Source organism: Sciurus vulgaris (assembly GCF_902686455.1).
Source record: "Sciurus vulgaris genome assembly, chromosome: 11".
Taxonomy (NCBI): domain Eukaryota; kingdom Metazoa; phylum Chordata; class Mammalia; order Rodentia; family Sciuridae; genus Sciurus; species Sciurus vulgaris.
In genome coordinates, this window is record NC_136472.1 from 15,621,421 (window position 1) to 15,637,472 (window position 16,052).

The 16,052-nt window shown below is 37.0% G+C and overlaps 1 protein-coding gene and 1 pseudogene across 2 annotated transcripts; both read left to right on the forward strand.

The window, feature by feature from the left end:
• Positions 1-1,522: 1,522 nt before the first annotated feature.
• On the forward strand, positions 1,523-3,902 carry LOC306638401 (olfactory receptor 5B3-like; annotated as a pseudogene). Its single transcript has 2 exons — positions 1,523-1,532; positions 2,439-3,902. The product of its transcript is annotated as an olfactory receptor 5B3-like (transcript).
• Positions 3,903-14,047: 10,145 nt separating this feature from the next.
• LOC306638402 (olfactory receptor 5B3-like) lies at positions 14,048-14,998 on the forward strand (the record flags this gene model as incomplete). Its single annotated transcript, XM_079101699.1, has 1 exon — positions 14,048-14,998. One exon carries the CDS (start codon positions 14,048-14,050, stop codon positions 14,996-14,998), a length of 951 nt encoding a protein of 316 aa, XP_078957825.1.
• Between the last annotated feature and the right edge of the window lie 1,054 nt (positions 14,999-16,052).

Genomic DNA, 16,052 nt, shown 5'->3' on the forward strand with positions numbered 1-16,052 from the left:
ACAAGTACAGAAAGCATTCATATAAATTCAGAAACTGATCATGTTAGTGTTTTTTTCTCCCTTGTTCCCTTCCTTGGAGAAGGTAGGTTTGGATCACTACCTGAGAGAAGGATTAGCAGTACCTATACAATATTGCATAGCTGCTTTTCATATTTCAGAATCACTACTCTGCACGGACTCTTCTTTCATCTGTAACAAGGTGTTAAGCCTCTATAATCCACACACATTTAATAAGAAATGGAATTCATGCAAAAGCAGTGGGTTGCCTAACCTACTAGGAGTTATTTGCAAATAGAAAGAGATGCTTTCAAAATATTCCTGAAATGATGACGTGAGTCTGAGACATAAAAGTCAAAATGTTTAGCATGACATGTTCAGAGATTTATATAACAAATGATGCTTCTTTCTCAACAAAAGTCTGAACCAAAAATAAAATGTGATATTTTGACTGATCAGTGATATTTTCTTATTCTCTATGTATTTTCATCTCTTTAGAGATTAAAAAATAAACACACATACATAAAAAGCCCCTCAAAACAGAGAATGACCCTTCTTTAAACATAAAAGGGTCCTAAGTGAATTAACATGCTCTGACCTGAATTTCAACACTTTCATAATCATATCATGTTATTCTCAGGAGGTATATTTAACTTGTAAATCTCTAGTCTTTCTCATACTACCTGAATAATTTTACAGCATAACATAACTTTTCAAGGTAACAATTACTGATATGTAAGAATAATCACAAAACCTACCTTACACATGCACACTTATTTGTAATATATTATTATTATCACATATTATTTTTCTAGGAAATGTGTTCTAGAGCATGGTATATAGTAAAAGTGATCATGTTAAGACTGGCAATGATAATGTCTTCAGGGCCAGGTTCATAAATAAAGTTGCCAAAGGCTTAGGGGAGAAATATTTAGGGATAGTAGTAACAATTGCATGGGTATCCTTCAAAATGCATCAATTCAATACAATTGAAGTCACTGTTACTACAAAAGAAGAAATTCAAATGAAATATTGTATAATGGGGATCTTGCCACAAAACTGTGTGACCAAATGATGGGCCATAAATGAAAACTTTCAACACTGGGTTTCCATTGTTGGCTATGGGAGGACACCATTGAGGAGAAGAATGAGTTTTAGGAACAACAGACTCTTTTACCCAAACTAAAATATGGATTTCAAGGAAGGAATTTTTAATATCAGTGGCCCACGTGAAATTTCAGGAACAGCAATTACATGCTTGGTTCAGGGCACAGTGAGAAGCGCTGAAGATCACACAGTCTCACAGTGGCCCTGGATGGGAGGAAAGGGAAATTGGAAGGAGAAGACTCTAGACTTTCACATCACCTAGGACTGAATCTCTGCATGTTGGCAAACACCTTGACCAAACCAAGATGAACCATTATCCCAGCCTTAAAATGAGGTGACACTAACATGTATTGTTCTGTGCATAACACCAACATTTTACTGTATTTCATGTGTTTATTATCTTAACTAATTCTCCCTAATGCCTCAAGGTAGGTCTCATTGCGTTCTTGATCATGCAAGTAGTAAAATGATATTCAGGTGAGAACCACACCACGGTCAACCTGGGCAGATGTGCTGGTGAGAGCACAGGCAATTTTACCCTTCGATCCATTGTAAATGCATCGAAGACACTTGCATCATTGAAAGAGGGGTCATTTCAACTGCTCTGAATTTTTGTTTTAAATGTTTCATTTGCTATACCTCCAATGAGAGGAAAATATACAGAGAACAAGATGGAATTACCATGTAATCAACCATTGTCTTGTTCACTGTGATACTTCAAACATTGGATGTAAACTAAAGGAGACAATGAGTAATTATAAGCTCAGTTAAACACAGTTTTATTTAAATTTTCTTCAGAAATTTGGATTTAGAAACCGCTTCCCATGAGTTGATGGTTGGTATGGGTCCAGAGAAGAGATCACCAATTAATATTTTCAAATATGAATAGTTTATCTTCATTTGCTAAGTAATGTATAGGAATGTAACAGATAATCAAACTCACAGTATTTCTAGAGAGGGTGAACACACATCTCACATGCCTATAGCAGTTCTAACAGGTGAGCAACATGGAAGTTTTAGTTTTATTGAGATCAAAAGAAGTCACAGAGAGATACATTCAAGGAATAATTTTTGTAATTTTAAGTGATCTAGGTCTCATTTACCAAAAATAAAAAATTTAAAATTGTGTACATGATCCATTAAATTTCTCAGATTCACAGTATACATCCCTGTATTTAAGTACTATACTCAATTTGATTATAAACCCTAAGTATTTTCTGGAGCATATTGAAATAAGAGTTACTACTATAATAACAGAATATATCTTGTGCTATGATTTCCAATTTCAATTCATTTCCTAATTTTATTTCCACCACCCACTTTTTTTCCCCTAGTAGCTAGAGCATCCAGTTATTCCCAGATAACATTGATAGAGAACCAGACAGAAGTGACGGAGTTCATCCTGCTGGGACTGGCCAGTGACCCAGGTCTGCAGCTTCCCCTCTTTCTGACGTTCCTGTTCATCTACACCATCACTCTGGTTGGGAATCTGGGGATGATCCTGTTGATCATCTTGGACTCCTGTCACCACACTCCCATGTACTTCTTCCTTGGCAACCTGTCTCTGGTGGACTTCTGCTACTCTTCAGCTGTCACTCCCAATGTCATGGCTGGGCTTCTTGTAGGAGACAAGGTCATCTCCTACAATGCTTGCTGCTCAGATGTTCTTTTTTGGAGCCTTTGCTACTGTTGAAAATTATCTGTTGTCCTCAAAGGCCTATGATCATTATGTAGCAGTGTGTAAGCCCCTGCACTACACCACCACCATGACAACCAGTGTGTGTACTTCGCTGATCATAGGCTGTTATGTCATTGGTTTTATCAATGCCTCCATCCACACTGAGAACACCTTCATCCTTGTGTTCTGTCTTTCCAATGTGATCCATCACTTCTTCTGTGATGTTCCAGCACTCATGGTCCTCTCTTGCTCGGACAGACATGTGAATGAACTCATTCTTATTCACGTAGCCAGCTTCAATATCTTCTTTGCTCTCTTCATAATCTTAATATCCTACATATTTATTTTTATCACCATCCTAAAGATAACACTCAGGTGCAGGACACAGGAAGGCTCTGTCCACCTGTGCCTCCCACTTCAGTGCTATCTCCATTTTCTATAGGACTATTATCTTCATGTACTTACAGCCCAGCTCCAGTCATTCTTCAGTCACGGATAACATTGCATCTGTGTTCTACACTATGGTCATCCCCATGCTGAACCCTGTGATCTACAGCCTGAGGAACAAGGAGGTCAAGAGTGCATTCGTAAAATTCAAGAAGGTGTTCATTTGTTGTGAGCAGAATAATCTTTAGGATTTTGATTTTAACCTTGTGGTTTGGTGTTTAAGATTCCTTGGTTCATTCCTCTCAGGTCTTCTCTATGTACTGAGTACATCTGCGGTCACAGTGATGGTAAGTTCTTGATGTGATATTCTTACCTCTGGAAAGTCTATTTAATGGGAAAAGAAAACATTAAGTCCAGAAATTAATGCCCGAATTAGAATGACTAAGTTATCTTGATGTCTACTTATCAAAATTGCCATTAAGGACATTGATGTACTCATGCATTTTACATGGTATTTTTTTTACCACTAATTAATAATACCCTAGTCAATGTAAATATTTTTAAAACAGCTGCACTAAGAAGGAACACAAGCAATGCACTCAAGTGTCATTGAGCATCACACACAAATGGATGTGGTAAATTTGCTAGAATTAAATGTAATGGGGCTACTTGTTTTGGATAACTTTGGTTTAATTTGAATACATTAAGGGATTGCTAGAGACCCAGTAACATATTTGCCCACAGTGTCCTTGAGGGCTTTCCCTGGAATCTAGCATTTGAAGCAGTAGACTTAGTGACCAAGGTGAGGAGCCATCTGCCAATCCACTGAGGGCTTGCCTGCAGAACAAAAAGCAGAGAAAGGGACAACTCTCTCTCTCTCTCTCTCTCTCTCTCTCTCTCTTCTCTCTCTCTCTCTCTCTCTCTCTCTCTCTCTCTCTCTCTCTCTCTCTCTCTCTCTCTCTCTCTCTCTCTCCCTTTTCTGGGACATCCATCTTCTCTCACCTTGCACACTAGACCTCTGATCTGACCCTGCACTTTGGCACTCTGGTCTTCAAGACTTGCCCAAGTCATGCTCACCTTCCAGGCTTAGACCTTTAAACTCGAACAGGATCCCGCCGCCTCCTTTCTTGTCCTCCACCTTGCAGATAGCACATGGAGGTCATTCAACCTCCATATCTCCAGAGTTGAAATTAGAAAGTTCAGGAAAAATGTTTCAATATACTCATATATTCCTGCAAAATTTTAAAACATTGAAAAATTAAACTGAGAAATCATGTTGCACACTTTTATTTCTGCAAATACTCTGAAGTTGTTAATTCCACCCAGTCATGTTTTATGTTGAGCTGCATTCTCTCTTATCAGCTGTGTGTCCTTCATACCTCTTCCTTCTCACTGATATCCTTGCTGTCTCTTCCCAATGAGACCCTTGCTCATGCCTGAGGACCTTGAGCCTGCTGTTCCCTGTGGGAATGTCCTCACTCCATCCAGGGCTTTGCTTCAATGCTACCCTGTCATGAAGTCTTCCCAAAACAACCTGTATGAGATAGTCACTCTTCACTCACCACCAAAAATGATAGTAGGGACTCCTTTATCTTTCTTCATAGTACTTATCAGCCCTCACATCCTATATATTTGTTTACTTTTTTTCTTGTTTAACTTCCCCAACTGTGTGAACTCCCTGAGAGCATTGACTTTATCAGATTTGTCCCAACATGACTATTGGTCCCTTAGTAGGTCCCTGTTTCATAGTAAATTTTAATAAATATTTGTAAAAGAAATGAATAACTCAGATTTGCATTTAATTGCATCAATATTTTGAAGCTTTTGAGCATTTTTTATTAAGTGAATTTTGCATAATAAAAATCTTACAGATCAAAATTCAGTGTCTCTCATGATTGCTTATTTTCTGATTTCTTGAAATTTTTTTTCTACATTGTCACTCAGTTTTCACACTCTTCACTTTCACCCCAATTTGTGTTTTTTATCTTTTGTCTTAAATTTTTATGTAATTGATTTCATTTAAACTTTTTCTTGTACATTTTAGTATGTAACAGTAGAGTGTATTTTGACATATTATCCATAAGGGTAGTATGATTTAATCTAATTATAATCCCATTTTCCAGGTTGTGCGTGATGTTAACTTTCACTGGTTATGTATTCATATTTGTACGTAGGAAAGTTATTTTTGATTCCAAAATGATTTTCTCAAAATACCATCATGAGGTAGATCATTTCAAAGTGTCTCAGAATTTTTACTAGGGATTCATAATCGATTAAGTAGCAAGTAACACTAATTAAATAAGTGATCACACTGAAACTTTGGTCTCACATGAACTTTGAGTGGGCGCATGCTCATGGTTATTCAGATTCTTGTTTTTGGAGTATTTTATTATGAGTATCCAGTGGTGGTATTTTGTGTTGCTCTATTGCCAGAGTTTGTCATGGACTGCTGTGTTCTATTCACTACTGAAAATATAGTCATCAGTGCTTCTTCAAGCTAACCAGTTTGGAGATCCAATTCCAGAATCCCCAGAAGCAAATCAGAAAACTCATCCTTAAGATTCTGCTCCTGTAGAACCAATTTCAATACCAAAATTAGTCTTATGCAGGTTCTTCAGAATCAGAACTCCTTTAATTTAGTCATATATTCTGCAAGTAACACACACACATATGTATATATATTATGAAGATTGTTTTCTTTTTCATTATAAAGGCAGTATGATCATTTTGACAATATTAATTCTGCCTATCCAACAGAATGGTAGGTCTTCCCACCTTCCAAGGTCTTCTTCAGCTGAGAAGTGTGTTTTGTCCCAGTAGAGCATGAGTATGGCAGAGGTGTGAATAGATACAGCCTCTGCTCCTATGTAGCTATATCCCGAGATTCATGTTTTCATCCCCAAAAAATTTTTTGTATGTTTTGTGTCCTTTAACATAAGTTTATGATCAATGCTTTGTGTATTTTTAAAGCCAAGTAAGAAAGTAAAGAATTTAGAAGTAAAATTCAATTATACTTGTTTGTTGTCTAGTTATGTAGCTATATTCATCAGTTTTTTTTTTTTTTTTTTTACTTTTATAAAAAGGATAAACTTCCAGATGACAGGCAGATACAGACTCCAAAACAGTAATACTTGGGGACTTTAATACTCTATCTTTGGAATGAGAAGCTCTCCCAAACAGAAAATCAACACAGATACAGCAGAATTGATGCACCTAACCAAATGGGTCACAGGGACATGTACAGGACATTTCATCCAAGAGCTGCACTTGACAGATGCTGAATTAGCATGCTTCTCTTCAGCATATGCAACATTCTTCAGGTTAGATAATAAGGCTACAGAATGTCTCGACATTTTTTTTAATATTATTCAATGTTTTTTCTGACCACAATACCTGAAAACAGAAAACAGTAACAAGAAAATCTTTTGAAATTATTCAAATAAATGAAAATTAAACAAACTGCTTTTGAACAAGCAGGGGATCAAGAAGGAAATCAAGTGGGATGCTTAAAAAATTTTGTTTAAATAAATAAAAATGGAGACTTCCAAGCCCAATAGATACATTGAAAGCAGCTCTGAGGGAAAGTCATAGCAGTTAGTGCCTACTCCAAAGAAGCAAAATGATCTCAAGTAAACAATTTATCACTCACTGCAGCTTGAGAAACTAATGAATAAGAATGATCCAAGTTAAAAAGTAGTAGAAACAATAAAATAATGAAGATCAGAGGAGAAATACATGAAATGGAAATTTTTTAAAAATCAAGAAAATAAAGAGCTGATTTTTGGAACATAAAAACAAAATAGACAAGTCACTTGTGAGACCAACAAAAGAGATAGAAAATTCAGTTAAATCAGAAATGAAAGGAAGACAATAGAAATGCAAAAGATCACTAGAGATCATTATGAACAATGATACACAAATGAATTTGATGACCTAGACAAAATGGACAAAATCCTAGACCCATAGAACAACCCAGAGGAAATCATGAGGAAATAGAAAAGTAACCCAGTAACCCAGTAACAATGATGAGAATAATGAATACCCCAGTAACAAGTAATGAGAATAAGTAATAAAGAGCATACAATAAGAAAATGACTTCATTCACATAAAGAAGAAATGAATACCAATACTCTAAGTTGTTCAAAAGAAATGAAGAAGAAGAAAAAGAAGGAGGAGGAGGGGGAGAAGGGAGGACAGGAGGAGGGAGGGAGGAGGGGAAATCATTCGAAGCACATTGCATGAGGTCAGCATAATCCTAATACTAAAACCACATAAAGGGCAAAATACAACAATAAAAAAGGGACCTGCAGTTGCATATCCTTAATGAACCCACATGCAAAATTTCCCAACAAAATACTAGTGAGCTGAATCCCACAGCATATTTGAAATATTATTCACTACAGTCAAGTGGGATTCATCCCAGATGAAAGGACGTGCAGCATATTGCAAATCTGCAAACAAGATATGCCACAGCAACGAAGAGTAAGGACAAAGCCACATTATTATCTCAATACGTGAAGACAAGGCATTTGATGTATTTTCAAGATTAAAAAAAGGCATGGAACCAACTAGGTAGAGAAGGAAAATATCTCAACATGATAGACTATTTATAAAAAGCTGTCAGCTAAGATTATATTCAAGTTAGTTATATGTAACAGTAGAATCCAATTTGACATAATTATAAAAATACGGAATATATTGTTCTAAATCAGTTCCTGGTAACAATAATAATCATAATAACAACAATAATAATCATCATCATCATAGTAATTTTCCCCTCCCCTCTACTGATCTTTCTGCCATTTACCCATAGTTATTTTTTTTTAATTTCAGGTGGATGCCCACCATGGTGAGATTCACTGTGGTGTACTTGTACAGAAGAAAGCTATATCAGATTCATTCCACTGTTTTTCTTTTTCCCAACCCCACTTCTTCCCCGCCTTTTCTCTTTTCTACTCCACTGAAAATTCTATTCTCCATCCCTCCCCACTTATTGTTGATTGCCTTCCACATGAGAGAAAACATCTAATGTTCGTTTTTTGAGATTGGCTTATTTCCCTTAGCACAATAGTCTACAGATCCATCCATTTACCAGATCCATCCATTTACCAGAAAATTTCATAAAGTCATTCTTAATGGCTGAGTAATACTCCATTGTGTTTGTATACCACAGTTTCTTTATCCATTCATCTGTTGAAGGGCATCTAGGTTGGCTCCGGAGCCCAGCTATTGTGAATTGAGCTAGAGTAAATATTTGATATGGCTGTGTCACTGTAGTGTGCTACTTTAACTCCTTTGGATATATACTGAGGAGCAGGATAACTTGGTCAAATTGTGGTTACATACCTAAATTTTTGAGGAATTTCCATACTGCTTTCCACATTGGTTGCACTAATTTGCACTCTCACTAACAGTGTATGAATATAAGATTTTCCCCACATCCTCACCTACATTTATTGTTACTTGTATTCTTGATTGTTGTGATTCTGACTGGAGTGAGATGAAACAGTGTAATTTTAATTTGACATTCTCTAATTGCTAGAGGTGTTGGACAGTTTTTATATAATTGTAGTCCATTCATACTCGTTTTGAGAAGAATCTGTTTAGTTCCTTTGCCTATTTATTGACTGGGTTATTTGTGGATATTTTTTGTTTGTTTGTTTTGGTTTTTCTTTTTTGTCTCTTTGTTGTATGTCTTATCTGAAATGCAGGTGGCAAAGATTTTCTCCTATTCTGTAGGCTCTTTCTTCTCTTGATTGTTTCCATCATTATGAAGAAGCTTTTTACTTCGATGCCATCTGAATTATTGATTTTTGATTTTAGTCCTTTGCTTTAGGAGTCTTGTTAAGGAAGTCAGTTCCTGAGTTGATATGTTTGATTGTCGGACCCACATCTTCCAGCCGATGCAGGGTTTCTAGTCTCATTCTTAGGTCTTCGATCCACTTTGTGGTGGGTTTTGTGCAGGGTATAGTTGGGATTATGTTTCATTCTACTACATGCGGATTTCCAGTTTTCCCAGCACCGTTTGTTAAAGAGGCTATCTTCTCTCCCATGTATGTTTTTTGGCACCTTTGTTATATAGGAGATAACTGTATTTATGTAGGTTTGTCTCTATGTCTGCTATTCTATTCATTTGGTCTTACGTCTGTTCTGTTGCCAATACCATGCTGTTTTTGTTACTATAGCTCTGTAGTACAATCTAAGGTCTAGTATTGTGATACCTCCTGCTTTGCTTTTCTTGCTAAGCCTTGCTTTGCCTATTCTGGGCCTCTTATTTTCCCAAATGGATTTCATGACTGCTTTTTCTATTCCTATGAAGAATGCCATTTTAATTTTGATGTGAATTGCAATGAATTTGTAAAGTGCTTTTGGTGGTATGACCATTCTGACAATATTAATTCTGCCCAAACTGAATTATTCAAACAGCAAAATAGTGGCATGAATCCAGACACGTACACCAGGGAAACAAAATATGCCAGACGTAAATTTAGACACTATCTGTAGATGACTGATTTTTGACAAGGGTGCTAAGAACACATTTTGGAGAAAGGAGAGCCTTTTAAATAAATGATGTTTGGAAAACAGGTCATTCATATGAAAGAAATGATGAAACTAGATAATTATCTCTCACCAGGTTCAAAAATTAACTTGAAATGAACGAAAGACTTAAGTTATGAACAGAAACTATGAGGTTAACAGAAAGAAACATAGGGGAAAGCTTCAACACAGGGATTGCAAAGAGGTTTTGGAAAGACTGCCTTTGCAGAAGAACAGACCAGAAAACAAGAAATAGGCAAATGGAATTACATCAGACTAAGAAGCGTCTGTACAGCAAAGGAAACTATCAACAGATTAGCAAGAAAGTCTACAGGGTGGTGGAGAACATGTGAAACATGTAAATCTGAAAAGGGATGGATACACAGTACACGGAAGTAACTCCAAAAGTTTAAAAAAAAAAAACAAAAAAAGTAATGAAAATTGAGCAACAGACATTTGAAAATGCAAGACACACAAATGACCAGCAGGCATATGACAGAGCGCTCAGATTCACTGATCAGCAGTGGAAGACAAATCAAAACCACAGTGAGAGAGCACTTCACCATAGTAAAAATGGCCTTATCAAAAAGACTAAAAATAACCAGCCCTGGGAAGGATGTGGAAGAAAGGGAAGCGGCACACACTGCTGGTGGGAAAGCAGATGAGCACAGACATTGTGGAGGTTATGAAAGAGTTAAAAATAGGACTACCACGCGATTCGGCAATCCCATACTGACTATAAATTCAAAGAAAATGAAGTTAGCACGTCAGTGAGACCTTCCAGCACTATTGACAACTGCACAAACAGAACAGTGCACATTTAGGTGGCTCTAGAAAACAATTATATACTGTGGCGCATTTCAAAACAGTAGACAAAAGAATTTAGAAAGTTTTTAGTATTAAGAAAATGATAAGTGTTTGAATGGACAGTCATGTTTAACCTGACATAAACATTAATCAATACACACACACGTATACACATATAAACATTTCAAACTACCCACACATATGTATTTTTTGTTTCCCATTTATCATTTATTTTAAAAATATAATAACCACCTTGATCCCTACAGACAGGTTAATTGCTTCTACCTTAGGAAAACTTGATGTGGATGTTCAGATAATCTCACAGGGCAAGCCTCCAGAGATCTCTCAGTTTCTATAATTCTCTCCAGATCTCCATGCATTAGCCTCTGCAATCTCAACATGACCAAACATCATTGTCATTTAAAGAGGGACACCTGCATGCCATGCCCCACTGAATGTCATTCATTCATCTGAGTGACAATTGTTAGTGCAAGGAGGCCTTCTTCTGAAGAGAAGACTTCCTGTGAGCCTTCAACCAGAGTCAGGGAAAGTTAAAAGATAACAATCACATGGATTGCTTTCTAAATGACCACACCTTCACCATGTTTTAAGGACCTTTCTTGTTTATTATTTACAGAAATAATCTGTGACTTGTGTGAGAGAAGTTACTGATCATGTTTATATTACAAATCAGAAGGAGGTAAGTCAGTTTTCAAGAGCACAGAAAGAATTCATGTAGATTCAGAGCTTGATCTATGTTAACATTGTTGCCTCCATTTTCCCTTCCTTGGAGAAGTTGGACTTTTTTGATCACAGCCTGAGAGAAAACTCTAACAGTACCTTTGCAAAATGCAAAGCTCTTTTTCCTATTTCAAAATTGCTCTTCTGGATGGACTTTTCTTTCATCTGTAACAGTGTTAAACCTCTATAATCCACAAACATTTTAGTAAGAAATGGAATTCATGCAAAAGTAGTGGGTTGCCGAAACTACTATGACTTATTTGCAAATAGAAAGAGATGCTTTCAAAATATTTCTGAAATGGTGATGTGAGTCTGGTTTATAAATGTCAAAATGTTTGCTACTGGGCTGGGGTTGTAGCTCAGTGGACAGCCCTTGCCTGGCATGTTCAACACACTGGGTTCGATTCTCAGTCCCACAAAAAAGTAAGTAAAATAAAGGTCCATTGACCCTAAAAAATATTTTTAAAAAATGATTGGCATGATACATTCAGTGATTTATTTAACAAGTCATGCTTCTTTCTCAAGAAACTTATGAACCAAAAATAAGATGTTGTTCTTCATTGGTTAGTGATATTATCTTATTCACTATACATCTGCACCTCATTAGAGAGTTAAAAATAAATGCATGCAACACAACCCAAAAATTCAGAATAGTGAAATTACCCTTCTTTAAACCACAAGAGTCTTCAGTGTATTAACATGCTTTGATCTGCATTTCAAGACTTTCATAATTATATCATGTTATTCTTGGGAGGTGTATTTAACTTGTAAATCTTGAGTCTTTCTCATACTATCTGTACCACCTTTTCAAATCCCGCTTCCTTATTAGGAAGTAGGAATATTCACATGGCCTACCTTACACACTCACACATGTTTGTAAATATATTATAATTATCATGTGATATTCTTCTATAAAATATGTTCTAGAGCATGGTTAAATGTGAACATGTGTGTTAAGATTGCAACTATAATGTCTTCAGGGGCAGATTCATAAATTGAAGTTGCCAAAGGCTTAGGAGAGAAATGTTAAGGAATAGTAGTGACTGTTGCATGGATATCTTTCAAAAAGCTTCAATTTAAATAAATGGAAGTTACTGTTACTACACAGGAACAAATTCAAATAAAATATTATGCAATGGAGATCTTGCCACAAAACTGTGTGACCTACTGACAGGCCATAAATGAAAACTTTCAACACTGGGTCTCTATTGTTTGGCTATGGGAAGACACCACTGAGGGGAAGAATGAGTTTTAGGAACAACAGACTCTTTAACCCAAACTAAAATATGGATTTCAAGGAAGGAATTTTTAATATCAGTGGCCCACATGGAATTCCAGGAAGAGCAATCACATGCTTGGTGAAGGGCACAGTGAGAAGCACTGAAGATCACACAGTCTCACAGTGGCCCTGGAGGGGAGGAAATGCAAATTGGGAGGAGAGGACTCTAGGCTTTTACATCGCCTAGGACTGAATCCCTGCATGTCGGCAACTACCTTGACCAAACCAAGATGAACTGTTATCCCATCCTAAGAACAATGCGACATTAACACTTATCAGTCTGTGCTTCACACCCAGCATCTTACTGTGTTTCATGTATTCATTATCTTAATTAGTTCTCACAATAATGCCTCAGAGTAGGTCTCCTTGCTTTCTTGATTTTGCAGGTAGAAATATGGCATTCCTGGGAGATGGTTCAGAACAAGTGTCTCTCATGTGGTAAATGGTAAGTGGAATATGTGTCTCTCCCAGGGACCTGAGCTCTGTGTCTGCTGCATTTGAGGATATGCAGAAACACATCTGCAAGATGAACTTGTTCCTATGACCACAGCTATCCCACTGCATCTACTATGCACAGAGATGTGCTACAAAGGTTCAGAAGTAGAAGTCTTCTTCAAGCCAATCCAAAAGTTAGTGCTTGAAACCACACCATTTTCAACAGGTGCAGATGTGCTGATGAGAACACAGGCTGTTTTACCATTCAGTTCAGAGCTTGTTAACTCACTGAGGACATTTTTGTTAGTGAAAGAAGGGTCATTTCAACTCTCCTGAAGGTTTGTTTCATTGGTTTTATTTGTTTTACCTCCAGTGAGATGAAACTATACAGAGAACAAGACAAAATTACCATCTGATCAACCATTGTCTTATTCACTGGGATACCTCAAACCTTGAGTTTGAGCCATAAAAGACAATGAGTGATTGCAAACTCAGTTAAACATAGTTGTATTTAAATTTTCTTTAGACCCTTGGATTTAGAAACCACTTATCATGTGTTGAAATTTGGTTGGGTCCAGTGCAGAGATCATCAGTTAATATTTTTGTAATATGAATAATTTAACTTTTGCTAAATAATTTATATGGATGTGACAACTGACTAAACTCATAAACATTTTGAAGAGCAGGGTTTGAACACATATCTAAAATGCCTATAGCAGTTCTTACAGGTGGGCACCATGGAAGTCTCACTTTCTACTGAGCTTAAGAGAAATGAATTCATAGATAGATACATCCAGGCAAGTCTTTTTTATCATTTTAAGTTGCTTATGTCTCAGTAAACAAATGCATAAGATTTTACCATTGTGCACATGATCCATTAAATTCCTCAGACTCATACTATGCAGCACTGTAATATTATTAATTCATTCAATTTCATTATGAAGTCCATAATTATTCTGGACAATCTTGAAATATTAATTGTTGCTACAGTAACAGAATATATCTTATGCCATAATATCCAATTTCATTTCATTTCATTTTCTTGTTTTCCTTTTTTTCTAGTGGTTACAGAGCAGACAATGCTGATGGAGAACAGGACAGAAGTGACAGAGTTCATCCTGCTGGGACTGACCAGTGACCCAGGTCTGCAGCTTCCCCTCTTTCTGACGTTCCTGCTCATCTACACCATCACTCTGGCTGGGAACCTGGGGATGATCCTGTTGATCGTCTTGGACTCTCGTCTCCACACTCCCATGTACTACTTCCTTGGCAACCTGTCTCTGGTGGACATCTGTTACTCCTCAGCTGTCACTCCCACGGTCATGGCTGGACTCCTTCTAGGAGACACAGTTATCTCCTACAATGCTTGTGCTGCTCAGATGTTCCTTTTTGCAGTCTTTGCAACTGTGGAAAATTGTCTTTTGGCCTCAATGGCTTATGACCCCTATGCAGCTGTGTGTGAGCCCCTGTACTACACCACCACCATGACGACCAGGGTGTGCACTTGGCTGATTTCTGGCTCTTATGTCATTGGTTTCCTAAATGCCTCAATCTACACTACAGACACGTTCAGTCTCACCTTCTGCAGGTCCAACGTGGTCCACCATTTTTTCTGTGATATTCCAGCAGTCATGGCTCTCTCTTGCTCTGATAGACATGTGAATGAGATGCTTCTAGTGTATATTGTGATTTTCAACATCTTTTTTGCTCTCCTGGTGATCTGCATATCTTACACTTTCATTTTTATTAGCATCCTAAAGATGCACTCGGTTTCAGGACACAGGAAGGCTCTGTCCACCTGTGCCTCCCACCTCACTGCTGTCTCCATTTTCTATGGGACAGTCATCTTCATGTACTTACAGCCCAGCTCCAGCCGCTCCATGGACACTGACAAAATTGCCTCCGTGTTCTACACCATGGTCATCCCCATGTTGAACCCTATGGTCTACAGCCTGAGAAACAAGGAGGTCAAGAGGGCTTTCTTAAAGTTCAAAAATGCATTAAATTTTTGGAATCAATATAATCTTTAGGATTTTGATTTTACCCTCATTACATGCACTATTCCTGGATTCATCCCCATCAAATCTTCATGTACTGAGTTATATTGAGACTCCACTAAAGTTATGCTCTTGTAGTGATACCCTTACTTCTGTAAAAGTTTATTTCCTGGGAAAAAGACAATATTATATCCAGAAAGAAATACCTGAGTGAGAATGACTAAATTAGCTTTTTGAGATCTTCTTGTCAAAACCCTCACTAAGGATGTTATGTATTTGCTCATTTCACATGAAAATTTTGTACCATGTGTCAATGCAAACGTACATATAAGAAGTGCAGAAAACAGTCCATAATCAGAGAAAATGGGGTGAGTGCCCTATACTATTACCCCATAGAGGTGTGGCAAATTTGTCAGAATTAAATGCAACGTTAACTGTTTGTGGTAGATACTTTTACGTGTCAGTTTGATTGGATAGAGGCATACCCAGATATCTGGGAAAATAATATTCCTTGCATGTTAATGAGGGTGTTTCCAATAGAGTCTAGTATTTAAAATAGTGGATGTTGGTAAAAGGATCTGTTCTCATTAACGGCTGGGTGTCTATCATCCAATCCAATGAGGGCTCACCCAACTAGAACAAAAGAGTACAGGAATGTAAATTCTCCATACCTCTCTCTCTCTCTCTCTCTCTCTGTCTTTTCACTGGGACATGAGTGTTCTCTCACTCTGTGATATGTCTACTGATCTGTTCCTGACTCTTGAGCCTTAGGTCTTCAAGACCAGAACCAGGCAGCTCACCTCCTCCTCCTCGGAGCTTTGAATTCAGACTGGAATAACCACTTGCTTTCCTTGATCTCCAGCTTGCATATAGCACATCAAGGGATCTTAAGCCTCCACAATTACAGAAGGCTATACTCATAATAAATTTCCTCTTATATGAAAAAGTATATATGAAAAATAATATAAATAATAGTTACATGAAAAATTATATATATTTTCCTTGATTCTGTTTTACTGGAGAAACCTAATACACTCAAGTTTAATAAACATAATATGTTGTTTGGGTGTTAGAATACAAATTTGGG